Source organism: Rhipicephalus sanguineus, chromosome 3, assembly GCF_013339695.2.
Source record: "Rhipicephalus sanguineus isolate Rsan-2018 chromosome 3, BIME_Rsan_1.4, whole genome shotgun sequence".
In the NCBI taxonomy this organism is placed as follows: domain Eukaryota; kingdom Metazoa; phylum Arthropoda; class Arachnida; order Ixodida; family Ixodidae; genus Rhipicephalus; species Rhipicephalus sanguineus.
In genome coordinates this window covers 10330772-10358386 of record NC_051178.1, presented here as the reverse complement: position 1 = coordinate 10358386, position 27615 = coordinate 10330772, and the positions used below count along the sequence as shown (strand labels likewise).

General features: G+C 45.7%; 1 protein-coding gene across 1 annotated transcript in view; it reads right to left on the bottom strand.

The window, feature by feature from the left end:
* LOC119384790 (transformation/transcription domain-associated protein-like) overlaps positions 1-27615 on the bottom strand; it is a 946434-nt gene that overhangs the window by 304929 nt on the left and 613890 nt on the right. The window contains 2 exon segments of the mRNA XM_049413130.1: positions 15084-15454; positions 21358-21501. Coding sequence (XP_049269087.1) covers positions 15084-15454; positions 21358-21501 — 515 coding nt within the window.

Sequence of the window (27615 nt, the reverse complement as noted above, 5' to 3'; positions counted from 1 at the left end):
GGTCCCTCGGAACAATGCCTCCGATCTACGTGCACGGCCTCCGGAATGTGAGGGAAAGAGAAAGGCAGAGCCAAAAACAAGCTGCGACGAAGCCCCCCTGATCAGCACAGTCATCCCCGAAGAAGAGACCAAGCAGGTCTCGAAACGTCGGGTTTCCTCCAAGAATTTGTGGCTGGAGGTATTTCAACTTCTTAATGATCGAAAAAGGCGCGCGTTTTAAAAATAAACGCTATGCCGTACATGTACGACGAAAACCCTTTGGTACCAGGAAGCTTCTGCCGTACATGTACGGCAAAAACCCTGAAGGGGTTAAAGTTGAAAGAAGGCATAGGCGTATGTCATTCTTTTTGGTTCAAAGGGAAGTGGAAGAAACTTTGAGCAGTAGCAGGATTTGGCCTTCGGTAGAATGCAAGTGATAGCATGTAAAATATGTTACGTTTTAAAATTTACTATACTCGGAGCATATAAGCTGGTATAACAAGATTTTAAACTTAAAGAATGATTAATCGATGTGAGGGTAATACAGTAAAACCTCAATTCGAACTCGGTTATTTCGAAATCCCACATAATTAGAAGGATTTCTGTGGCCCCATATTTTTCAAAGTAAATTTGAGTGGATAATTTGAAGCGGCGGTCAGTACCAGCCCGGTTAATTCGAAAACACTGGGTGCCATGTGCCAATTCCCGATCCCGATTTAGCCGCAAATCTGCAGAACCGATGGCCGTTAGGAGCCACAAGGCAATGCAATGTAGAGATACTAATGAGTGACAAGTTGAACACCCGAGCCTCGCTGCTGCCAGCGCAAGAAAAAAAAAACAAAACAAAAAGCGGTCTCGTGGTCAGCTGAAATGTGCGCCTGCGGAAAAGAAGATCTGCTTCACTGCAACACCGCGGTGACACGTGGGCAGCATGACGCATGCTTCTCTCAACGTCAGTGCATCATGATTTACCCATTCTTTCTGGGAAATTAGAGAAATTAATAGAGGGCGGTCTGACGGAATTCGCGATGTATGCGAACTTCCGATTAGCGGTTGTTCCGGCAATTTGAGCACTTGCACTGCTGGCGGAATACTTGCCTGCACCGCCCACTTCGAAAACTTCAGTGATCATCTTTTCCACCTAGAACACATCGCGAATTCCGTCACACGGGTCATTATTAAATTCTTTCTTTTACCACAAAGAATGGGCGAATGGTCGCATCATGACGCGCTGACGCTGCGAAAAGCAGGTGACATGCTGCCCGCATGTCACTACTGCGTTGCAGCGAAGCACGCCTTTTTTTTTTTTTTCCGCAGGCGCGCATTTTAGTTGACCACGTGACTGTTTTCTAAAATTTTTTTTTTTCTTGCGCTGGCAGCAGCGAGGCCCACCGTTTCCCCGGTTTACCGGCAAAATTGGGACCAGGTATTGCTGAAAAACATAACCTTTATAGCTGCAAACTAGCAGGCACAGCAAACGACCACCTCTGATTACTTCCAGTAATTCAAAGTTCCTTGCATCCCGCTTTTGTATGTTTGGTTAATTCAAAAATCCGCCTAATTAGATTTTTCACAGTGCCAGTCACTTTGAATTAACGAGGTTTTACTGTATGTTCATTTAACCTTGAGGTGGGGCTTCGCGGCAGTGCAAATTGCTCCTGGAAAGGTGTGTTCACCGTATAGCACACCTCCACTGCAGTGAAACCACCTTTACAGGGGCTTACATGCGGTTTGTATATGTCTATTCGTTCATTTCGAATATTTCGAAATTTAGAATAATTTAAATTAGTTTCGGAGCGAATTCGAATACTGTAATATTCGATCGAATATTCGAAGTGCTCGAATATTCGCACAAGCCTAGTTATAAGTGTCATAACACTTATGTGTTATAACAATTATGTTATAATTCTGTTCTGTGCTCTGTGTTATAGCAATTATAGTGCTGTGTTTTAACAAATATGTTATAACACAGAACGAGCGAATGAGTCAGTAGGTAGCACGATTGTTGACAACCGTGACATCGTGACGCACAAGCAACAGACGCTCTCCCGGAGCGAGCATCGGACCAATGGCGAGGCGTGCTGGAGCAACATCGCGGACACAGCCAATGGGAGACCTCGAAACGAACTTTAAGCATTTGGTTTTTGTATGACTGTTTCTGAATGGAGGACCTAGCTGAGGCGGGAAATTTGAAGACGGAGAAATGCTCTTTCCGACGAGCTTAAAATGGCGGCGCCTGGTTGAGCCATTGCGGAGCTTAATGCCTTTAGAGTGTAATTTAGAAAATTCTTAGGAATCCTCTGCAACTTTTTTCTCTAATTTTGTTTCAAAGTATTCGAAAAATATATGAGAAATATTTAAAAATTATTCGATTGGGTTCACACTCAAACTTTATTATTCAAATTCGTTTCGCAATCAGAATTTTGCTATTCACACAGCTCTAGTTTTACGGCGTGCTTTGAGTGGCTTGGTCCTCGCTATGCCAACCATATGCGTCATCAGACACTGCCGTACAACTTGTCAAAGTGGAAACATTGTTAGCTTTCACAAGCTGCCGGCGTTACAATTGAAACGGTATGATGCTACGAATCTCGGCCAACTATGAGTCAGCAAACATTGCTGCGTCGCCATGTTTTGTCGACGACAGAGACTTTTCATTGACTGACTTAAAGTGACGTCAGCTGTACATTTGAGGGGAACGTGAGCAGAGAAATCGTAATTGGTGATGCTACAGCTATTAACCGAACTCGGAAGATGAAACAAGTTGAGGTATAGTATTGAATGGATGTCCAGGATTCCGAATACACGCGTAGTTGAAAATTTTCGGAAAACGTTTCCCAACCCCTTTAATATCATGTCCTCCTTTGCTTTGTTCACAAGATATAATGGGCTGAAATGACCCTTGCTGCAGTGCTTACTTCAGAGTGATTGATGGTTGTTATCAGCCTGCATTGTGCGTAATTCTACAGTTTTAATCATTTTGCTGCAGCAAAACTTTGCTCTGGTAGCTTGTCGTCAAGAAAAATGTATTCTCAGATTTTATTTGTGTCTAGCGTGTGCGGGGGTGGGCTGCTGCCGCCCTCTAAAGGGCTAACGTGTACACAGTTTGCAGCCTCTCCTACAAGCATCAGGGGAAAGGCTGCCTGAAGAAATGCCTGGTCTACCTCATTGCGGTTCTCACAGATGTAGACAGGTTTTCCTTGAGGCACGTAAACCAATGCTAGCAAACCTCACAGGTGTCGCGAAGATCCTCAGCCTATCCCAGTAGCTTCTGGAGGTAGGCAACAACAAAAACAGCAACGAAAAAAATTGACGCAACAAAGATGTTTTTGTCAGCAATCTTCTTTTTGTGAAAGCGTAAATAATCAGCACAGCCATGGGCCACGTGCATCAAGTGTAGTGAACAGCTAGAACAAGTCGAAACTTTTATACTGAACAGCGCTACACACATTCTCTCACTTCTGTACTGCTGTCATGAATGAGTTTCCAGAACTGCTCATGGTTTCACATTTTATTGCGATCGCAATTATATGGACACTCTTGGCAGATTTTTGCCGTCACCGTCATGTCCCCGATATGTATATGTATGTATATATAAATAAAAGCCACAAATAAAAATAATTCAGAAGAAAAAAATTCCGAAGCGCTCAACCCGGGCTTCGAACCTGCAGCGCCTCACTCCACAGCTCGCTGCCTTAGACAATTACACCATGCCTTTTTTTTTCTTTACTGACATTTGCACACCATGCCCCATTCATTCTCAAAGATACTAACGGCAGAATACAAACGAACATGGCATTGGGTGAAGCGCATGCGACGCCACACATGGCGAAATTAACATTATGCGAGACGCGAGCCGTGCCTTCACGTGCCACTGCCAAGCGCCGTCTTTATTTTCTTCTCTTGAGGTCGTGCGCTCTACGCAGTGATGTGACTGACTGAAGCTGTTTTGGAGCAGGTTTTTGGAGCAGCAAAAAGTGCGTTTTGGAGCAGGTAAAAGGGCTTTTGGAGCAGCCAAAAACGGGTTTGGGAGCATGGAAAACAGCTTTTGGAGCAGCGAAAAGCTCACTGCCAAGTGGAAAAATGAACCAAGTGAAACAAAACAGTCAAATAAGGAGGAACTCTTTTGAAATAAAAAAGTTCTGTCCAATAATGGGTGTTTGCATAACACCATTGGATCACCTAACGGCCCCGTAAGCGTAAACATTGGCGTTGCGGTCTTATAATGGCTTAGGGTGGCCAAACAAACAACGCAGGTAGGGTTTCCCAGCTACAGTAGAATCTCGGTGATAGAATCTGAAGGGGGAGCGACAATATTCGTATCGGCCAAAATTTCGTATCATCAAAAAACTAGCAAAACCTGTTTTCAAACCACGATATATGCACAAAACATTTATTTCCGTCACAAGAACTTGCGTACGCCTTTCTGGGACACACGTGAACCGACCAATAAGGGACGGCGCAGATGGCTGCCGCGAAAGCGCGCGTCAAAGCTTCGCATGAGGCCAACTGAAAACTAAGTGAAGTCCGCTCCACCATAGTGACAAGCGAAGATCGACACGAACGCCGAAAGGCTTCGTGCCAGGGGCGCAGGCAGAAATTTTTCTTCGTGGGGGGAGGGGGGGGGGGGGGCTGGCTACGCCACTGCTTCTAGCCTTTTTTTACGCCTTTAATCTATCGGTGCGTAGCCGCGTACCTTCGGAGCTCGCAGTCGCTATCAATGATCGCGTTGATAGCAACCGTTGGTTTCGTGCGCGGCGGTTGCGGCAAACGGTAGTTCCGTTTTCAATCCGCCTGCGCTGGCTGCGCACGTGCCTTCAAAACTACGTCGTTTGTTGCTATCTATAATCGCATCTGCCGCAGTTTTGTCCGCGGCGTTTGCGGGAAGCAGCGTCACTTGGACTGGGTGGGCGTTGAACGCGCGTGCATGCACGCACTTGCATGCACGCGCGTGCACAATTTACAGCAGTCTGAAGGGGGTTATGTCGGTCCCCAAAAGCCTGAGCAAGCCAAACCAGCGCTTAACTAGCCTAGCCATCAACCTGCGTCCGGTCAGGTGCCCCAGAAAGCGCCGGGCAGCGTGTCGCGAAAAATGATGCACGAACCCATTCCTCTCGCGGCACGAAAATTTTGCCGCGGGGCAGCTTTGGAGTGTCGCGTTTTGCCGCCGGCGGCGCACTGCGCACATTTTTCCGCTAGTGTGCTTATAGTTTGGCGCAGTTTTGGCGCAGAACAGCGGAGATGTAGCAGGATGTAGCAGGTTTCACGTCTTGGCGCAGCTATCACATCACTGTCTACGGTTTTGTTTGCCGCCCAAAGGAAGGCGCTGAGGGGTCTTGGGACAACGCAAGTGCAAAGATTCGAAAGTGGCTTGCGTTCTGCGCATGCATCCTGGCGGCTTTCAAATTTCTTGGGTCCCCAATTCTAAAACTGTCTAGCGTTTCACCGGAGTTGGCATGTGTGCCTTCGACTTGTACTTTGACATACAGGGCATGGTTGACCGTACTCGCGCAATTGTCTCTTGAGGGGAAGTTTTTTATGTCTTATGCTTTCACCGCAAAGTTTGCGTTACAGCTATAGACCACACGAAGGTCATATTGCTCGCTGCAGTGGCCGCGTTTGCGACAGGAGTGATCTGCTAGCTAGAAGAGCCAAAGTAGGGGTTAGTTGAAGTAACAACTGTGACAGTTCGCGCCCGTCCTATGTATATGTGTGCGCTCTTTTTGTGCCTCCTTCTTTGTGTTTGAGCAGCGTGCTGCAAGTGTCGAGCTGTGACAGTTGTTAGTTTGCACTCGCCTTGTGTGTTTTCTTTTCCTGCATCCTTTGTGCTTGAGCAGCATGCAGCAAGTTTCTAGCTGCTTGCTGTTCTTCCTGTGAAATTCCAATTTCTTGCTGTCGCATTCATTGCTTTGCCCTTGAGGCAAAACTGTGACTTTTTTATGACCAAGGGTGTCTAAACGGTTTGTGCTGCGATAATTAATTTGTGCGCCACACTCGCTGTCAAAGTTAGGGATAATGTCCGTCTGGCGCCACCAGTAACCTCTGTTATTCTCGACGTCGGAAAACACTTTAGTAAAGTGCCGACAAAACATCATAAATTGGGCAGCTTCGGCCACTTATGGCTTAATCATGCCGCACCGCACATTTTCTGGCTGCTGAAACGGTGAGCTAAAGGTTAAGATGATACAGGAAGACGTTATCTGTGAAGCCGAAAAGGTGAATAGCGGGAAGCGAAATTAATGGCTCGGAAATGACTGAGATTACTTTTTACTAGAGCTGTGCGAATAGCAAAATTCTGGGTGCGAAGCGAATTCGAAGATTGAAATGTGAGTGCGAATCGAATCGAATATTTTTAGAATATTTCTCGAATATTTCTAGAATATTTTTCGAATACTTCGAAGCGAAATTGCAGGAAAAAAAGTTAGAGAGGATTCCTAAGCATATTCTTATAAGATAGCAACATGAAAGTGTTCCTTTTCGCTAGGTTGATGAAGGACTGGCGGGGTGGTGTTTCATAGCTGTCTTATCGAGAATGAGGCAATGTAGAGGCCGAATTCTATTTATGTACATGATTTAGTGCAACCAAAGTGTTGCCTACAACACTTTACATGTGATAGGCAAAGATGCCATTTCCTCAGCCTCTCCTCGTCTTTCAACTTCTGTGGAAGCCCAAATGATGTGGCGGACAATGGTGTGCTTCCTTCAAGTCCGGAGTTCTAAATCTGCCTCGTAGACGTCGATATATAAGAACATCTGAAATTTTGGATGCTAAAAAGCTTCGGCGTCCGATTTTTCGGACTTCCAGCCCAAATTTCAGGCCCAAAACGGCATTAATTGAGCCCCCAACTCTGCTACATCTTTCATCTCCATGTTGGAACCAGCGTTTTCTTGAGCTAATACATTTGCGACCGTAGCGGACCTTGAAAGGCAACTTTGCCGCAATACCGGGGTGTGATGAGGTGAAGCATACTGAAAATCTAGGGACCACTTCCAATCGGACGTTGTCTCTTGGCAAAGTTCGACCGTAACGGAGCTTGAAAAGCAGCTTTGCCGCATTACGAGAGTGTAATGAGGTGAAGCATGTTGAAAATCTGAAGGGGTCACTTTCAACCGGACGTTGACTGTTTTTGTTCTTGGGAAGTTCGAATAGTTCGAATAGTAAAATTCCAGTGCGAATCGAATCGAATAGCAAACACTATTCGAAAAATATTCAAAATTTCGAATATTCGCACACCCCTACTTTTTACAAATATTGTCTAGGCACAGTGTGCGTCGAATGGGGAAGATGGTTAGAGCGTCCAATGCACGCAATGGAAGGGAAGGAAGAGGGCAGTGAGAAAGCACCTCCATAACAGCGCACCTGCTGACTGTAGCAATTAGTTACAGATTAAGCTGGCCTGTCGCTACATACAAATGCTTTGTTTGGTGTGCAAGGCGAGTTTTGGCAAAGTCACCTAAACCATGTGCTCGCGGTGTCTCGCGTGCTCCTGATTAGTGAATAATGGCGGGGCAAGTTCAGGTTGTAGGCTGCAAACTGCGTACGCATTAGCCCTTCAGAGAGTGGCAGCAGCCCACCCCCGCACACGCCAGACACAAATAAAATCTGAGAATACATTTTTCTTGACGACAAGCCACCAGAGCAAAGTTTTGCTGCAACAAAATAATTAAAAGTGTAGATTTACGCACAATGCAAGGTGATAACAACCATCAATAGCACTGAAGTTATCACACACAGCAAGGGTCACTTTGGCCCGTTATATCTCGTGAACAAAGCAAATGAGGTCATATGATATGAAAACTGTGTTTTCACTGACATAAGCGCTCTTCGATAAAAAATTGTCGTCGAAATTGAGACCGGACTTCTTTATGTTATTTTTTTTGAAAAAAGAGCTTTTTTCAAAAAACTCGCTTACTGAACTATTTTTTTCTTCTTGTGCGCTACTCGTAGCAAAACGATCTACCGCAGATGTGTTACAAAGGCTGTTTTCTATATTTGAAACTGGTTTGAAGTTTTTGTGTGAAATAGGAAACGCGCCAAGGCACAACAAACTTAGCAAACTTTTTTAGTTTGGGCTGTGTTTGGCATTTTTTTCACATTTTTTTTCCTTTTGAGGACGGCATAAAGAAAGCATGGATGTAATTCACAGTAGTGCATACTAAAACCAGCAGAGAATTTTCAACACAACATTTATAGTTCGCATTAAATTCGGCCGTGAAATCCGAAAATATTGCAGTGAGCAAAATAAGGAAGCCCGCACCGCCACCTTGAAATATTTTTTTGCTGCGCTGGAAGCATTTCTTGGAAATAAGATTTTCGGTTGCGTGCACGTTGAATGTGACCACATAACATATGAAAACCCAGACAAAACAAAAATATCGTCCGGACATGCATGTTCGATCTCTCCTGGAATCATCAGCAGAATAAATTTCATTATAGGGTGGTGTATTGTGCTTGCAGTTATATGGACACTCTCGGCTGATTTTTGCCGTCGGCATCGTCATGTCCCGTATATGTATATGTCTGCATATATATAAATGCCACGAAGAAAAATAATTAGGGGTGTGCGAATACCGAATAGTAAGTCTTGAATCGAATACCGAATTGAATTTAAAAAAAAAAGCCGAATATCGAATAACAAGTTTATTTGAAAGAAGCACGAATGTTTACAAATTCTCATGCAAAAAAAGCAGCTGTTGTACGTGATCTGAGGTCAACTTCTCCCTCCGGGGCGTAACTATGTTACCAGCCTTTGAAAACAACTTTTCACTTGGTACACTTGTTGCGGGAATGCCTATGTATTTCATGGCCATCTTGCACAATTCTGGGAAGTGCTGCTTGCCTGTTTCTTTCCACCATGCTAGAGGGTCTTGGTCATAGCTGCAAGTGGGCTCTCGAAGGTACCGCGAGCACAAAACGAAAGCGCGCCATTACGAACCGCAAAACCACGCACCACGGCCGTCACAGAGAACATTACTGGCGTGCAGCACTGGTTGCGTCGCTTCGCTGCACGGCCGATGATCATGATGATGTAGTAGTGGCCTGCCCCTTTGCAAAGGGGGAACACGCTCAGTGTCGTGGCCTCAAAAAAGAAAAAGAAAAAAATGGAATCAATAAAACCTGCACGCGACAAAGGCAGGTGACGCGCACACAACAGCCTAGGTCCCAAGTTCGGCGCACAGTTGTCCACCACTTAGCTGGCTGGGCGGCACTCGCGCCGCCTCTCGGCGGCAGAGCCACCCAATTTCTCTTCTACTTTTGCAAACGGGATAGAGGTGGCGCTTGTTTAACTTCTCCGTTGAGTCGTCGAAGCTTTTCTGGTGAACATATTCATAGTCAGTGGTGGTTAGTTAACACGTCTGTAGCCACGTTTGCGTGCGCTTTTAACTTTTTCATTTTTAAATTTAATTTCATTGTTTAGTCCTCTAGGCCAGGGCATCGGTTGATACCCGCCCGTTACAAAGGGTGGGGCCACAAATCTAATCCAATCTAACCGCTGGCTCCGCGACGTTTGGCCGTTTGCGTCATTTCTCCGGGCAATCCGAAACCACCAAGTCCAAAAACCACGCCGACGTGTCCTGCTACCGAATTGTACCCGCGCGAGCTGCCGGAAAACGTCGTCCAACAGTCCTGGTGGTCAGGTGCGACATGAATGAACGAACGAACGAAAAGTGCCATATGGAAACATTTCGAAAAGAACTCGGCCCAAGCGGCAACGTGCAAAAGCTGTGACATGAAACTTCGCACACCATCAAGTACGACGACGCCACTTGCGAATCATCTCAAGAACAAGCATTTTTCTTTGCACAGTGGGTTCATGAGAGACAGCGGTAAGCAAGGACGACCAGACGAAGCACAGCCGCTCATCAAAAATGCGTTGAAGTCGGGCAAGGACCTGTTGCAGCGCGAGAGAACGGCGATAACCACGAAGATTGCCCGAATGCTGGCGCTCGACCTCCAGCCTTACAGCTGTGTCGAAAATCGGGGTTTCAAAGAGCTGATCAACCACATGAAGCCTTTGTACAAGATACCCAGCCGCACTACATTTTCAAGGACAATCATCCCGGAGTTGTACGAAGACACATTCATGGCTGTGAAGGATAGAATGCATGCGGACTTCCAGGAAGGCGTAGAGTCGATCTCGTTGACAAGTGACATGTGGACGTCGAGGTCTAACCAGAGTTATATCAGCCTCACCTGCCACTATTTAACCTCCAACTTCGAGATGAGAAGCTTTGCGTTGGAAAACCGGAGCGTGACCGAGAGCCACACTGCTTGCAACATCCTGGAGCACCTGCAAACAATGATGGATAACTGGGAGCTGCCACTGCAGAAAGTGCCAGTCTATGTGGTGATGGACAATGCATGAAACTTTCGCGCGGCCCTTAGGGGTATTTCTTGCGTCCCAATGCAGTGTATGGGCCATACACTGCAACTAGCTATAAAAGATGCCAAGGAAGAAACAGCAGGAGTGCCTGCCATTCTCAAGAAGTGTCGCGCAATTATTGGCCATTACAAACACAGCGCCCAAGCTGCGGCAAGACTGAAGGACTGGCAGCGACGAATGGAGCTCTCAGTTCTGGAACTTATTCAAGACGTGGAAACAAGGTGGAAGAGTGAGCACAACAGGGTCTCGCATTTTGTGCAGCTGAAGGAAGCCATCTGTTTGGAGCTGGCCACCTCTGAGACAACTGTGCCCAACCTGGCACCACAGGAGTGGAAAGCTGTGGCTGGACTAGTCAAAGCTCTTGAACCAATCGCATCGGCGGCCAAAGATCTTAGTGGCCACAAATATGCAACTTTGTCGTCTGTGGTACCGTTTTTGTATGGAACACAGATGGTTCTGAATGACTGTATTGCAGCCGATGATGACACCTCAGAGTTTGCTAGAAATTTGCTGAAAAGCATGAGGACAAGGTTTCCAGGGCAGGACGAGCAAAAGGAGTATGTGCTGGTAGTCGCCTGTGACCTGAGGTTTAAGAACCTCTTCTGTACTGAAACATTCCAGGAAACAAGGCTCCTGGAGCTTGCAAGAACTGAGTTGCAGCTCCCTCCAGAAGAAGAATCAAGTGACTGCGTCGAAGCGTCGACATCTACAGCTCACAAGGAGCGTGTCAGCAGTATCTGGAACAGCATTGAGAAGCTGGCGGCGTCATCAGAAAGAAGACACTGCACCGAAACAGCCAACATCAAGGAGTTTAAGGGGGGACGTGGCTTTCGGTACCAACTTTCTTATTTCTTCATGGATTTTGATGAAAATTGGCACACTTATTTGAAATGTTGTTTTAATGCTACTGTAGAAATTTCATGAATATATCTTTACAACTTTTTGATTTACAATATATTTCACCTTCTGCTTTTGTTCCGAGTCTGACTCGCTTAAAAAATGCGATAGGAAACTCGTTCAAAGTGCTATGCATTCTAAGATGTCTGGTTGTGGGCGTGACATTCTTAGATTTTTTTATTTGCAAAAAATTTTTTTTTAGTTTTCCTTTTTCATGAGGTGACTGCGCAACAGGCATCGAGGCTTTGTGCAACTCGTCAAATAGCTAATTATCAAAACGCCATACTGAAAAAGCAAGAATGTCACGCCCTGAACTGTGCTTCAAGGAATATAGAACAAAAAACGGAACTGAAATAGACCCAGCGGTCAGTGAGAAATCAGCGGAACAAGCGAAGCAGGAAGCAAGAAAAGTCGTTTTGAGAAAACGGCTTTTAAAGTTGTACCAACGATATTACTTCATCAAAAGGCACTGGGGTCGTAATCTTTTGAGTCCTTCGTAATGTGCACTTTCTTGAGTGCCCTGTCTTTAGTTTGAGGTGCCTTGCTTCTCTAAAACACAAGAAGATTGTGATCTTTAAGGTGTTTTATAAGGTTGGACCTCCTGCACATGTGGCCTTTCATCGGTTGTGCCTTTGTTTTCTTTCTTTTTTCTTAAAATCCTTTTCTGATATACAAAGAACATGTAGCATGAATTTAAACGAAGTTATGAAGTGGTGTAATAGACATGACAAAAAACAAGATATTGTAATTCAAGTAGGTCATGTATTATGATGATTTGCCAGCTTTCTTGTATTCATGCTCTCATTAACATAATTAACAGTCTTGATTGCAATTGATCATTGAATCATTTTTATAGGATACTAAAAGCGGCTCTCATCATGGCAACCTATCACTTCCTCCTAAATAACAGGCAGTTATGGCCAAGACATAGGTGGAATAGGAATTCCTTAGCAGTTTATTCAAGACGCGAACTGGGCAGATATGAATTCATCTCCCTGTTTCACTTGTCAAGCTAATTTGTAAACCTCGCCTGCGATGCGCTTCATCATTCACCCGGTCGCGGACACGGTTTTCTGCGAGGCTTTTATTTTTTCAGATGATTCATGAGCGCTTACGGCGATACCACGCACGGCTCCAAGCGCGCCTAAATTGCATCAACAGTGCTTTATTTCACCTCTAAGTGCTCGGCCGCATAGTCCGGGAAGTCAGCACGCGATGTGCTGGGTGGCGGCATTCGGTGACGATGCGCAATATGCCTAGGTGCGGCGACGAAAAATAGGCGCGCAACGTGTTTGGCCTCGCATTGCGGGACGCCGACGCGCGCCCGCTGCGCGACGAGCTTGGCCGTGGGGTCCGCTGCCGATGCGTAAAATGACCATCCGCTGTACCGAGAAGCCGGCGGGGGAAGCGCTTCGTTCCTTGCGAAGAAGCACACTGCCGCGAGTCCGCTAACGCGTTGCTCTTGCCCGCAAAGTTCGAGGTTCGTCTCGCGTGCCGATGCCGTGAGCGGAGTTAGGCCTAGTGACGACTCCGAGCAGTAGACGCGCCGGCCGCGGTGCCCGATGTTTCAAAGTTCGTAAGGCGTGGTCGCGAGTACAAAGAGTCGTCCTGCGATCATCTTCGTCACGACGTCCGAAGTGCGCATAAGCAGAACCTCCAACCACGGATCCGACGAGTCAACGCTAGAAAGTCGGTCCGAGACGCGCGTTTGCGATGTTCGCTACGAGTGCGGCGCGCCATCGTAATCCCGCCGAGCTTCCGCTAGTAGCTCCAAACTAAAACGTAGTTCTTGTTCAAAGTTATCGAGCCGTGAACACAGAGCGATTGCGAACACGCAACGAAGTAGCGCGACTTTCGACAGCCGTGAGCTCGAGACGCACGAGCTGCAGACGACGATCTCCCGGAGCGAGCATCGGACCAATGGCGAGGCGCGCTGGGGCAACATGGCGGACGCGGCCAATCGGAGGGCTCGAAACGACCTTCGAACATTTGCTTTTTGTGCGCTTGTTTTCGAAGGGAGGAGCCAGCTGCGGCGGGGAATTTGAAGACGGAGAAATGCGCTTTCCGATGAGACCAAGATATCGGCGCCCGGTGGCGTCGTTGCGGAGCTATGATTTTTTGAAAATCAGTGTTTTTTTGCGATTTCCCCAATAATTTTCGCCACCTCGGCAGGCGCAACAATTTTTTTATAGCACTTCTACGCGGTTTTCGGTGAAGATATTTTGTAGAGCTGTGCGAATAGCAAAATTTTGGGTGCGAAGCGAATTCGAATAATAAAGATTGAGTGCGAATCGAATCGAATAATTTTCGAATAATTTTCGAATATTTCTCAAACATTTTTCGAATACTTCGAAGTGAAATTACAGAAAAAAGTTGCAGAGAATTCCTAAGTATGTTCTCATCAGATAGCAACATGAAAGTGTTTCGTTTTCCTAGGTTGATGAAGCGCTGGCGGGGTGGTGTTTCATAGTTGTCTTATCAAGAATGAGGCAATGTAGAGGCCGAATTGTATTTATGTACATGATTTGGTGCAACCAAAGTGTTGCTGACAACACTTTACACATGATAGGCAGAGATGCCATTTCCTCAGCCTCTCCTCCTCTTTCAACTTCTGTGGAAGCCCAACTGATGTGGCGGACAAGGGTGTGCTCCCTTCAAGTCCGGAGTTCCAAATCTGCCTCGTAGACATTGATATATAAGAAAATGAAATTTTGGATGCTAAGAAGCTTCGGCGTCTGATTTTTCGGACTTCCTGCTCAAATTTCAGGTCCAAAACAGCATTAATTGAGCCCCCACCTCTGCCACATCTTTCATCTCCATGTTGGAACCAGCATTTTCTTGAGTTAATACATCTGCGGCCGTAGCGGAGCTTGAAAGGCAGCTTTGCCGCAATACCGGGGTGTGATGAGGTGGAGCATATTGAAAATCTAGGAACCACTTCCAATCGGACGTTGACTGTCTCTTGGCTAAGTTCGACCGCAACGGAGCTTGAAAGGCAGCTTTGCCGCAATACGAGAGTGTAATGAGGTGAAGCATATTGAAAATCTGAAGGGGTCACTTTCAATCGGACGTTGACCGTATTTGTTTTTGGGAAGTTCGAATAGTTCGAATAGTAAAATTCCAGTGCGAATCGAATCGAATAGCAAACACTATTCGAAAATTATTCGAAATTTCGAATATTCGCACACCCCTAATATTTTGGAATCGGATATAAAAAGGGCTACAGAAACTGAAAATGTGATTTTCAAAAAATCGATTTTTTTGCCATTTTTCGCGATACGAAAGCCGCGTCCCCCCTTAAGCGGTACCTTCGAGAGCCCACTTTCAGCAAGGACCAAGACCCTCTAGCATGGTGGAAAGAAACAGGCAAGCAGCCTCTTCCCAGAATTGTACAAGATGGCCATGAAATACATGGGCATTCCCGCAACAAGTGTACGAAGTGAAAAGTTGTTTTCAACGGTTGGTAACATTGTTACGGCCCGGAGGGAGAAGTTGACCTCAGATCACGTACAACAGCTGCTTTTTTTGCATGAGAATTTGTAAACATTCATGCTTCTTTTAAATAAACTTGATATTCGATATTCGATTCGATATTCGGCTTTTTTTTCTTAATTCGATTCGGTATTCGATTCGAGACTTACTATTCGGTATTCGCACACCCCTACTTTTTATTGTTTTCTTTATTTCCTTTTACAGCCCCATGAAAGAGCTACCAGTGGGCTTCTACTGTATCAAAGAATACAAGCGTGACAGGAATTTTGTGTAAGTACTTCTGCTGGTGCTCGCTCCAACAGCTACAAGTGAGCACCAGCTTCGACCTACCTCAACCAGTGTTCCTCCCAGAGGCGGCACTCGCTCTGGAGCATGCCAGCTGCTTCGTGCCGTGGTGCCCGTGCCATGGCTGCCTCCAGGGCTGCCTGCGCCTGCTCGAAGCAGCCCTGCTGCTCCAAGGCCAGGGCCAAGGGAGTCTCGGGGTGGCGCGCACGCCGCTGCCACAGGCCACCCAGGAGGTCCTCCTCACGCAGCAAGGAATACAGCTCGGCCAGAGCGTCCTCGGCAGCAGAGCCGGCCTCTTCGGCAGCACCTCGCACCACGCTGCTGCACGAAGCACCGCTACCACCGCGCCCTGTCAAGGCTGCCTGTTCCAGCAGCAGGCAGGCACGATGCCACAGGTTGTGTGAGCGGCCCAGGTACTGCATGGGAAGGCAAAGGTTGCAATATCAGCATCAGCCAGGCAATGAAAAAAAAACACTCTTTAAAAACCATGACCCTCATTAAGCAGCACAGTAAAACCCTGCTGATATGCTTTTGACACGACTGTAAACAATAAACGCAAAAGCCGAAATATAGGAGAAATGGAGAAAAGCTAGAGCTGTGCGATAGCATAATTTTGAGTGCGAAGCGAATTTGAATAATAAAATTTGAGTGCGAATCGCATCGAATAATTTTCGAATATTTCTTGAATATTTTTGGAATACTTCGAAGCAAAATTCCAGAAAAGAAGAAGCAGAGACAAAAAAGTTACTGAAAAAAGTGAAAAACCAGGCGTCACTACCTTGGGCTTGTCGGAAAGAGCATTTCTCAGTCTTCAAATTTCCCGCTTCAGCTAGTTCCTCCATTCAAAAACAAGTGTACACAATGCAAATGTTTGAAGTTTGTTTTAAGGTCTCAAATTAGCTGCGTCCACGATGTTGCGCCAGCATGCCTCGCCATTGGTTCGATGCTCGCTCCGGGAGAGCGTCGTCTGTTGCTTGAGCGTCGCGAGGTCACGGTTGTCGACAATCGCGCTACTTAGTGACGCGTTCGCTCGTTCTGTGTTCACGGGTTGACGATCACTCATAATATAATTACGCTTGAGTTTGGCAGCTGCAAGCGGAACGTCAATCATCAGATTACGATAGTGCACCGCGCTCACCGCGAACATCGCTGACGGACGTCTCGGAACAACTTGTGGGGCCCACGGTTAGAGGTCCTGCTTGTCAGCACTTCGGACCTCGCAATGAAGACCATCGCTGGACGACTCTTTGTACTCACGATTGAGCATGACGTACTTTGAAACATCGGGCACCGCAGCCATGCACTTCGCAACCGAGCTTACTGCTCGAAGTTGTGGCTAGGCCTAACTCGCACTAGTTGCAGCTTTTTCGCAAAAGCGAAGAAGCTGCAATGTGCTTTGTCACAAGCATCGAATCGCATCGCCCGCTGGCTCCTCGGAATCTTGGATGGGCACTTGACGCATCGGCAGCGGTCCCCCCAGCCAAGTTCGTCGCACAGCGACCGCTCAGAGCATCGATGGAAGCTGCTCGCAGTTTCGCACGTCGGCGCCCCAAAACACAAGACTAGGCATGCTGTATGCCGATTTATCGTTGTTATATTTATTTTCCTTATTATAAACCGTTATATTTTTTTATTTATTTATTTATTTACCCTCAGGGTTTGCACATTACAGAGGGGAGGGGCATGTCACATATCGAAAATGGAAAACAACACTTGATACAAAAATAAAGGAGCGAAATATGAACAATTCACAGAATTATACAAAATAGATTACACATGAAATGTGTCAAAAAAAAAAGAATGTAAAAAAAAAGAATGTAGCGGTAGCGATAATACAGGTAGTACATATTCAAGAACCAAAGCGAAGAAGAACAACAAGAAGAAGCCAAACCACAAAAAAAAAAAGGAAGAAGAAAACATGACATATATAACTCGAGGCAGAATCAAAACAGCGGCAAACATGTTTTGCAAAAAAACCTTAAAACGTGATGTATCGGTAATAGCGGTAGCTGATTGTGGTAGTAGATTCCATTGGGATGTGGTTCTTGGAATGAAGGCATGCGAATAGGTTACGGTTCTGCAGCGAGGAACATGAACTTTTTGTAGGTGGTCAATTCTGGGTGATATGAATGAGGCGGGTTTAACAAACTGTTCGCGAAGGTTATTGTTATGATAATAAAGTTCATGAAAGAGACCGAGCCGGGCTGTTTTACGCCGAATGGCGAGTTCAGGAAGGTTGAGCTGGGACTTCATTAGGGTAACACTGGCCGTTCCAAAGGTTCGAATAGTTCGAATAGTAAAATTTCGGTGCGAATCGACTTGAATAGCAAACACTATTCAGTGATGCTACCGAGGACTTCAGATTTGGAGCACCAAAATTTTCATTTTGGAGCACTTTGGAGCAGCGGAAAGTTTCATCTTGGAACACTTTGGAGCAGCTAATTTTGCATCTTGGAGCACTTTGGAGCCGCTAATTTCACATCCTGGAGTACGCAGAAGAAGCAAGTCGCATTTACATTCAAGCACCTGAATAATATTAAGGGGCTCTTATGAAGTGCTAGAAATATTTCGATCCATTGCAAATCTCATGTAGAAAATCATCTCAGGAGCACTCGATATTGCACTCGATAATGCTAAAATAAAGGCGTCATGCACTTGAGTGTTCTCGAATACCCTATACAGAGATTTTTTTTTTTCGAAACTAGCAAACAAACAAAATACTAGATAATGAAAATTGTACTTTATGACATAAGACTATGTATACACCTACGTAATTATCAGCAGAACTGGTAGAGAAACGCCGCGACATACAACAGTGCCTCAATGCTAAAGATTACCATTGTGGCCAACGCATTCCCCTAAGATGACTCATAGGTAAAGGCTAGGTTCTTTTTCTCCTCGATCGATTGCATTCCTGGGCACCACATGGCCTCACTTAGCTGAGCTCAGAAAGCCAACTTCTTCTGACAATCGTTTCCCTCTCTCTGAGGCCTCACTGTGCTGAAGCAAGAACATTCTCACAGTGTTTCCAGACTATCGCTTGCGCATTTGCCGGGTTGCCTGAAAGACGGAGACCTTCTTTAAGTTGAGCATCTGCTAAAGTGTCCGAAAGTGCATTCAACGGGGGACTACACGATATGACAAACTTCTTTTTTCTTTTAGAGCGAAATTGTGTACAGCTACGGCATTCCCTAGTGCCCTCTAGAGAGGAGTGCAAAAAATAATGAGTATTGAATGTTAACAGCCGGGCCGTTAACAACCTGGTATTACATTCCAAACTGGCACCCACCATTTCATATCTGTGCTGTGCGCTAAACAGCTTCGCTGGTCGTCCAGCTTACAAAGTGGAATGGATCCTCATTTTTGAACAGTGAAGCTGATTAAGCTATCGGTAACTTGTGGTCCGTCGTGCATAGCTGGATATGCGCAACAAGAATTGGGCAAGCCCCGCTACCGTGTACGGCAGGTGCGAGCAATGAACGAAAACTCTGCTCGGTGAACTGGAGCACGTGAAACACGTGAAAGAGAGCGAGCGAAAGAAAACATAGAGAGAGAGAGAGAAAAATAGAGAAAGATAAAAGCAATGAAGACATGAAAAAACAGAAAGACAGGAAAAGATATAGAAGGAGAGAGAAAAACAAGACACGAAAAAGAGATAGAAAAAACAGACAGCGAGATTGAAAGAAAGGAGCAGAAAGAAAGAGGAAGCGATAAACAGAAAGAGAGAGAAAGGCAAGATAGAAAGAGCACGAAAAAGAAAAAATAGAGAGAGAAAGAAGGAGATACAAGAAGCAGAAATAAAGAGATCTGCTCTTTCTTCAGGCTTGGCACCACTACTGCGAAGCTGCCATAATTATTTTTTTTTTCATTGCGATAACAATTACATGCACACTCTTGACGGGTTTCTGGCGTCGTCATTATTGCCGTCATTTTCAGTATAAAGTCCAAATAGATAACATGACCACGCGCATGATAACATCTTGCCTTTACACCGATCTCCTCAAATGTGTATACTGGTTGTCTGAAATAAATATATGATATGACATGATATGATGCGATATCTACCCGCGCATCGTATGTTCTAGCCGCGTGTAAAAGCTCGCGAGCGCTGGCGACGAACACGGCTGAAGCGGAGAAAGGAGCCGGCCGTCTCCGCCGCACGGAGGGCGCATTCGCTAACACCACCCTGCGCGAAGCTTGCCGTCGATTGCTCATCAAGCAGAGAGGAAACGCTCAGCCGACCGTCTTTCGTATGGAACGTGAAGGGATGGGAGTGGAGAATTGCGGCGTCACTCGAAGGGCGCAGTTGCTGCCGCGCGCGCTATCTCGACAAGCATCAGAAGACAGGTTGTAAACTTGCTATGCTCACAACGCTTACTTCACGTACAGACAACTGAAAGCTCAAAAACCACTTCAGTCCCTGAAGCAGCTGTATTCTCTTAAATGTGCCTTCTGTTTAGTTACGCGAGATCGGATCCAAAAGAGTTATCAGCTAGCTTTACTTCGTATAACAATACAATATTTTGCTCTCGCATTCACTGTTTCGCCTTTAAGCGAAACTAATTCTTTTTAAAACTGAAAGTGAGGGGTGGACGTATGACAGTGTAGCCGCTTCGCAGCAGAACTTCCCAACGCCAGGGCCGTCAGCGACGGGCCCGCTACTCACAGCTGCGCAAATTAAAACAGAATTGTGGCTGCTCCGACCAGGAGGCAGTCTGTTATTAATGAGACTCACGAACTCAAAAGGGCAGGACCTTATATTACCGCAAGAACGATTACCAACCGTGGAAGAAAATTACACAAAAATTCGGCAGATCCCACGTACCGTTGGAATTGATGTTATGTGAAGCATGGGCCGGAAAGTGTCTGTGGCATAATTTTTCACATTGATTCGAATGACGTTAGAGAAATGTGCAAACAGTATGCGCACACACATGTTGAGTCGCACATGTGTTATATAACCAGTTGTTTACAGTTGCACAACGATGCCAACAGCAAGATGGGCGTTATCAACACCAGACGCGGTAAGCTGATATACAGTGCTTATATTCATCAATACCGGATAGCACTAATTCGAACAGGACAAAGGAACACAGAAGCACAGGACAGGCGCTTTTCTCAACTAAGCTTCATTCAGAAAAATTTCTCTAGATGTATACACAGCTGAGTGGCACGCGCAGGTGCACTACATGTACGTTACAGTCACAGTTGCAGTGGTTACAGTTGTTATGCATGGACTTGTTTGTTATGATGGACAACACACGCACGTTTCATGAACTCTCGTGCATGGGTGGAAGGGGTTCTTGACAGTTCTTGAATGAAGTCATCATCACCCTGACAAGTGAGCACCAGCAGCTGGACAGGACTTGTTATTGAATCCGTTCATGATCGCAGCTACGAGGGGTCTAAGGGTAGTGAAGTGCAAGGTATAGTACAGCTAGTGGAAATCCTGGATGCCTCTGACGAAGAAACGATCTGTGATGCCTCCTGTCCTGGACCTGACAACGAGGTCTTGTGATGCCCTGTTCACATCCAAGCTGTCTTTCATGCAGTGTAAGAAGCAGGCATGAGAATTGAAACTTGAGCTAGTTGGTACGGATTCATCGTCATCCGTCAGTGCGCTACTTAACTCATGATAAGAAGCAGGCGTTGTTAGGTTTAATACACTCACACTTTAATATTGGAATTCGCTTCGCACCCAAAATTTTGCTATTCGCACAGCTCTAGTTTATGCTTGAAAGAACCATGCAATGTTGACTGGTGCATCTACTCACGCCTGATCAGCACAAAGAGCTTTGCGAGCAGCTGCTGTGCCCTATATTTGTGACCAAGCAAGCATAGGCATGCGCAGAGAGGGAGCAGGGCGGCGGCCGCCCCCCTAGTCACCTAAGAAGAGGGGGGCACAGAGTCTGCCCCATACATTGACTTAATAGGGAGGGGGGGCGCCGCGATGAACCTTCGCTCTCCCTGAAGGGGAACCCTGCACACGCCTCTGCTAGCAAGTGATCACATTGAGCCCCTCTCAGCAACAACGTAGCGCGGATGGCGTAGTGTCACACCGCTACGGCTATAGCAGACGGCCGAAGCATGTAACGCAGCACCAAGGAACGTAACAGCGTGGTTCTACTGTATTAGCACAGAGTGCCTGTTTCCAAACTGTCTGCCCCAGCAAATAGACATTTCTGCTTTGTATTCAGTAACTGAACACACTGAACAATCTGGCCATTTTTTGTGCAAATAAATGATGTGCTCTGCAACAGCCAATGACGCAATCTTTTCTAACCAGTTAGAAACAGTGCTTTCGTGTTTGACCACCCACCTTGATGAGTGCTGGTTTGATGGCCACTGGTGGGTTGCACTGTGCCAAGGCCTCGACAAAGACACCAATAGCATTGGGGTGGCAGTCCTTCTGCACCACGTGGCTTCCACTGCACAGGAACGGCACTAGCTCCCCAGCCAACACCTGCACATCGGCGGAGGTATGACCAAACATGTGAACCCTCATGACAGCTGGATGCAGTGACACTACTTAGTGTGGGTGAGGAAATGTGTTCAATCATGTAGAGTGGAACGCTGACTATACGACTTTGAGAGGACCACACAAAACAGTCGTAAATCCGTGAATAGCAGAATCACAAAATAAAAATATGGGTACAGTAGAACCTCGGTGACATGGATCTCAAGGGGGAGGGAAAACATTCGTATCACCCGAAATTTCGTATCATAAAAAAACTAGCAAAATCCGTTACCATTCGATACGCACATAACAATCCGATATACGTAAAAACATTTATTTACTTTGAGATGACTCGCGTATATGCCTTTCTGGGACCCACGCAAATGGACCAATAAGGGACGGCGCAGCTGGCTGCTGCAAACGAGCACGTCAGAGCGTTACGTGAGGTCAACCGAAAACTTAAGTGCCAAAGTTCGCTCCACCATAGCCATATGCGAAGAACGACCGCAATGCCGAAACGCTTCGCACCTTTTAACGACTTTATTCTCTTTAATCGACCACTGCGTTAGCCACATACTTTCGAAGTGCATTGTCGCTATCGATGATTGCGTTGATAGCAACCGCGGTTTTGTGCGCGACGGTTACGGCAAACGGTAGTTCGGTTTTCAATCTGTGTGCGCTGGCCACACACTTGCCTTCAAAACTACATCGATCGTTGCTATGTATGATCGCAATGTTTGCGGAAAGCAGTGTGGCTTATTAAATATTCCACACTTTCTTGTTATCATTGAATAAAACTGTTCCAATGGTTTGTGGCTTTCGTACAACCTCAGTGTTCGAGTTGGGTGGTAAAGTACTTCCTGCTGTGCTTTATGGACAGAATTGTTAGGCTAGTTGGTGGATGTTTAATAATATACAGGGTTTAAAGGGACACTAAAGGCAAATAACAATTTATGTCAGAGTGAAAGCCCAATGTATGACAACTTCTAAAACGGCAATGTTATCACCAGCAGTGCCCTACTTACCGAGAAATTAAGCTAAATGTATCACATGACGAGCGCCACGAGTGGGACATTTTCGAAGTGATCCCGATGACGTAGGGAAGTCGGCCTGCAATAAATCACTAGTAATCAAACTAGCAGCAGTAAAAAAAGAACATTCCGAGCATCAAAAGACGTAATAAAATGCTGTTTGGTCGTTTCCGCTTGATTCATGGAAAACAAAACCTCTGTGGCGTTGCCATGGGGAACGGCGCGCGTGGTTCAAAGGTTCCGTTTTCGCCGAACTGTGCCTCGCCCGTCTCAGTGGTAGTTTCGGGATCGCGTACTGCCGTGCGTGTTTTGCGCGCTCGTGAAGGTCGCTCTGACAGAAAGTTCGACAAAATGCCGCATGCGTGTGATATTGCCGGATGCCCGAATGGTGCACAACGCCAGTGCTGCAGCAAGGAAACCGGTGTGTCTTTTCACTGGGTGCCGCGGAATGAACCTTTACGGTCGAAGTGGCTTAGTGACATGCCATTGCGCAAGTGTGCTAAACAGTCAAAACCTCTGCGTGTGTGCTCGCTGCACTTTCGTACTGAGGATTACCAGACCAACCGCAACTTGGTGACGGCTTTGAATGTGCCCATCCGAGCAAGTCTTTGCAGCAGCGTCGTTGTTGCTACTGTGGGTCCCGCTACTTCCGCTCGGCTGCTACTAGTGTCGGCGGCCGCGCAGTAAAAGCGGGCAACGTTGGGCATGGCAGCAGTGACGTATGAGAGTCGTATTTTCAGGCGGGAGATTTGAAGCGCGCTAACGCGATGCGGACCACTAAAAACGTGATTTTATTTCAAAATAAGCACTTCCTTGGCACAAAAGCAGCGCTACGAGGTTTCTGGACAGCTATTTCAACAATCAACGTCGACTTAATATTTGCCTTTAGTGTCCCTTTAATAATGAACTGATTATTTGGCTCTGAAATCTATTCTGCGCTCTACGAAATTCGTGATAATAGAGGGCTCCATATATATTTTTGACAAGTCCTTTAACACCAACTTTTGCTGCATTGGAGACGCAGAACCGAGACACCGCGACAGCGTGCTTTCCCAGCAAAATCCCACAGGCCGTTGGAGTGGCTGGAATTGCTGAAAAATTCTGATCTTTATGGGATATAAAAATGTAAGCGCCCTGCATGAACTCTTCTAGAAGCTAATTAGCACAAATAGTACTACAGTTAAAACTGGATACAATGAAATTGACAAATTACTCAAAAAATTCGTTAGAAAATTCTCGTTACATCCAGTTTCAGAACGCAAATTCTGCTCGAAGCGCATGGCCGGGGCAACCGCAAAAAATACATGCAGCTCCTGCTCGTGCGAAAATGACAAAATTTGGAGCAAAATTTCTAGGTTGTCGGCAGCAAAAATTCGTTATATCAAGGGTGTCTCCTGCTGCCACTTTGTTACATAGAGGTCGCAAATACATGTGGTTATATGGAGTAATGGCGGGGAACAGAAAATTTTCGTAATATTGAGGAATTCGTTGTATGGAGGTTTGTTATAGGCAGGTTTAACTGTAGTAGAAATTTTTAGAAGACGAACAAAATTACATGTCCAAGTATACATAAACGTTAAGAGTAACGGAGGGCTGAGCTAGTTGGTATGTATTTATGTTAAAAGACTAGACGTGCAAACATGAACACAAGAGAGAAGTCATGGCCATTTGTGGCGTCACAAGCGGCGTTTGTGGTGTGTATACATACACGTACTGTTCGCTCTAATTAACGCTTTCAATCATCAGGCACAACCAATGTGTGCACTCTACAAAAACTTGCAATTACGTAAAGTAGTTTTCTCCGACTCCACAACAGTTGAAGACAATTTTTGCGACTTGATAATCTGAAAATATTGGCCAGTTGGCCTTTTTCAGTAGAGGTGAGCCCGGCCCGGCCCCAATCGACACCATTCCCTCCTATTGGCTGGAAACCTTAATATCCACAATTTCTGGCTGAACTGATTCTAGGTATGATGTAGACTGCTTGATGTGCTGCTTGACCTTACGTATGTGAACTCCAATGTTTGATCAAAACCATTGTTCATATTGTCATGCGGTCGTGACGTCGACGAAGACAGCAGTCGGCGTTTGCAGGATGAAACTGTTTATTTGGCCGAACTTGTGGCCGGGAAATGACAACTCGAACTACAGCAATACATGCTGTACACTGACAGCGGCGAGCAGGGCGTCGTCCGTCGATCAACTGACAAGCGGTGAAGTGCGTCGGCATTTATGCGTGTGCCGTAGAATATTCCAGCGTTATCGCTGGCTGTTGCGCAATCTCTAGAATAAGCTCGAGTGTTCGCGTCTTGTGCGCAATCTTAACAAAATGATCTAAAATAATCGCGAAGCTTCTCAAACAATGAGGCGCAGTTTGCGCTGAGCGTTGCTGACAGTCTTTGCGGGTGAAAACCGAGTACAGCAAAAGTAGGCTTGTGCGAATATTCGAGCACTTCGAATATTTGAACAAATAATACAGTATTCGAATTCGCTTTGATTCGAATTTAAATTATTGAAAATTTCGAAGTATTCGAAATGAACGAATATGTGTATATTAGTCCGCTTATCATCAATCTAATTCAAGCGACTATTGTTAGCAGAAAAACATTACTTCTTGTATGAAAATATCACATTTGAGTTGTTTACTTCTATTTATTTTATTTATAAGTATTACAGTTTCAGTTATGTATACTTCAATGGGACCCGCACTAGCCTTCGGCTATGGGACCATACAGTTTGTGCTTGTTTTGTAAAAGATATGTGTGCAATAAAGAACATTCATTCATTCATTCATTCATTATAACCCCCCTGTAAAGGTGGTTTCACTGCCGTGGAGGGGTGCTATACCGTGAATACACCTTTCCAAGGAAACTCCGCACTGTCCTCTTGTACAACGATACGAGAAACAGCGCGACACACAGGACAGTGAAAGAGACGGACCAAGCGCTGACTTACAACCAAGGTTTTATTTCGTACATGGGGGTATATATAGCACACACAACATGAAAGGAAGGAGAGGAGAACAGTGACGTGGAACTTTTTTCACGAATTCTATGAACGCTTCAGAAAAAATAATAAAAAATAATTCGTTAGCGCTCCTCACCAGGGAAATTGCCCATCTGTCTAGTGGATGATGGTTTTATTATTTTTTATTATTTTTTCAGAAGCGTTCACAGAATTCGTGAAAAAAGTTCCACGTCACTGTTCTCCTCTCCTCCCTTTCATGTTGCGTGTGCTATATATACCCCCATGTACGAAAGAAAAAAAAAACCTTGGTTGTAAGTCAGCGCTTGGTCCATCTCTTTCACTGTCCTGTGTGTCGCGCTGTTTCTCATATCGTTGAACATGTACCAACCGGCCCAAATACGCACCTTAGTCCTCTTGTAACCTCCTGTAAAGGTGGTTTCGCTGCAGTAGAGGGGTGCTATACCATGAATACACCTTTCCAGGGAAAATCCGCATTGCCGCGAAGCCCTGGGTCAGTACACCAAGACCTTGTGCAAGCTGAGAGCTTACACACAAGTGATACGTACAAAGCACATGTTCCACGAGCGCTCTTTGCGAAATGGTGGTGTTGCAATGCAGTTTATGGCAGGGCACATGCATTGACACCATTTACAAGACACTGTGTGTGCACGTCTTTGTAGCTGGGCACGATGGATGAAACGTTGGAGCGCAAAAGCTGGTTAAGCCTAGACGTTACGGTAAGCTATACATAAAAGGCAACAAATGTGATTTACATGCGCATCATCATTACCTCAATCCAATATTTTCTGTTGGGCATATAGATATGGGCCCTTAATGGTCTTTTCAACTACATATGGCACTTGCCTGTCTGTTCCCATGACTATGTCAACTCAACATTACAGTGGTAATGTAAATATGAATTTCGAACATCTGCCGTCCTCTTTTTCAATGAAAGACAGCGAAAATGGCGCATGCTTGGCAAAAATTACAATATTTTTGCTGAAATGTAGCAGGATGTAGCAGGTATCAGTTCTTGGCACAGTTAGGTACAACTGGCAGAGCAATCACATCACTGATGAAAGTTATTGTTATGTCTGTGAAGGGTCCACCACAATATCTACTGACAAGGAACTGTTTTACACGGAACATCACTGAGCCCCTACTCCTAATCCCCCAAGCTGTTTGTGCTGTGAGCTCACTGTTGCCAAGCATACGAATGTGGAAGAACCTCGCTGTTACGTTTTCCAGGCTGTACATTGTTTTCAGCCAGTCTCAGCAGAGCTTATATAGGATCCAATGCAATGGAAACCCAGCTGTTATGCCACAACTGCAGGACCTTTCACATATGATACACCGCAAACAGGCAATCCGAGCTGGCATGAGTAGCCATTTAGGGCTGGCTTGGTAATATTTCACACACCCTAGCATGGCTTGACTATGAGATTAGCTGCATAATGTGGTGTGACGTCAGCCATGCCGTGTTTTCAATTTTACTCAGCAAAAGCATAGGCCCCAAGATCTACACTTGCACACATGGTGTCTTCTAAATCTACAGCGCATCCACAGCCACTATAGTCCTTCATAAAGAAAGCGACAGAATCCCAATAAAGAAGGGCGTACGGCAGGGAGACACGATCTCTCCAATGCTATTCACCGCGTGTTTACAGAAGGTTTTCAGGGCCCTAGATTGGGAAGAATTAGGGATAAGAGTTAATGGAGAGTATCTCAGTAACCTGCGATTCGCTGATGACATTGCATTGATGAGTAACGCGGGAGACGAATTACAGCTCATGATTACTGAAGTGGATACGGAAAGTAGAAGAGTAGGTCTGAAAATTAATATGCATAAAACTAAAGTAATGTGGAACAATCTTGGCAGAGAACAACGCTTTGCGATAGGTGGCGAGACACTGGAAGTTGTAAAGGAGTACGTCTACTTAGGACAGGTAGTAACCACAGAGCCGAACCACGAGCGTGAATTAACTAGAAGAATAAGGATGGGATGGGAATCATTCGGCAAGCATTATCAAATCATGAATGGTAGCCTACCACTATCCCTCAAGAGGAAGGTATATAACAGCTACATCTTACCGGTACTTACCTACGGAGCACAAACCTGGAG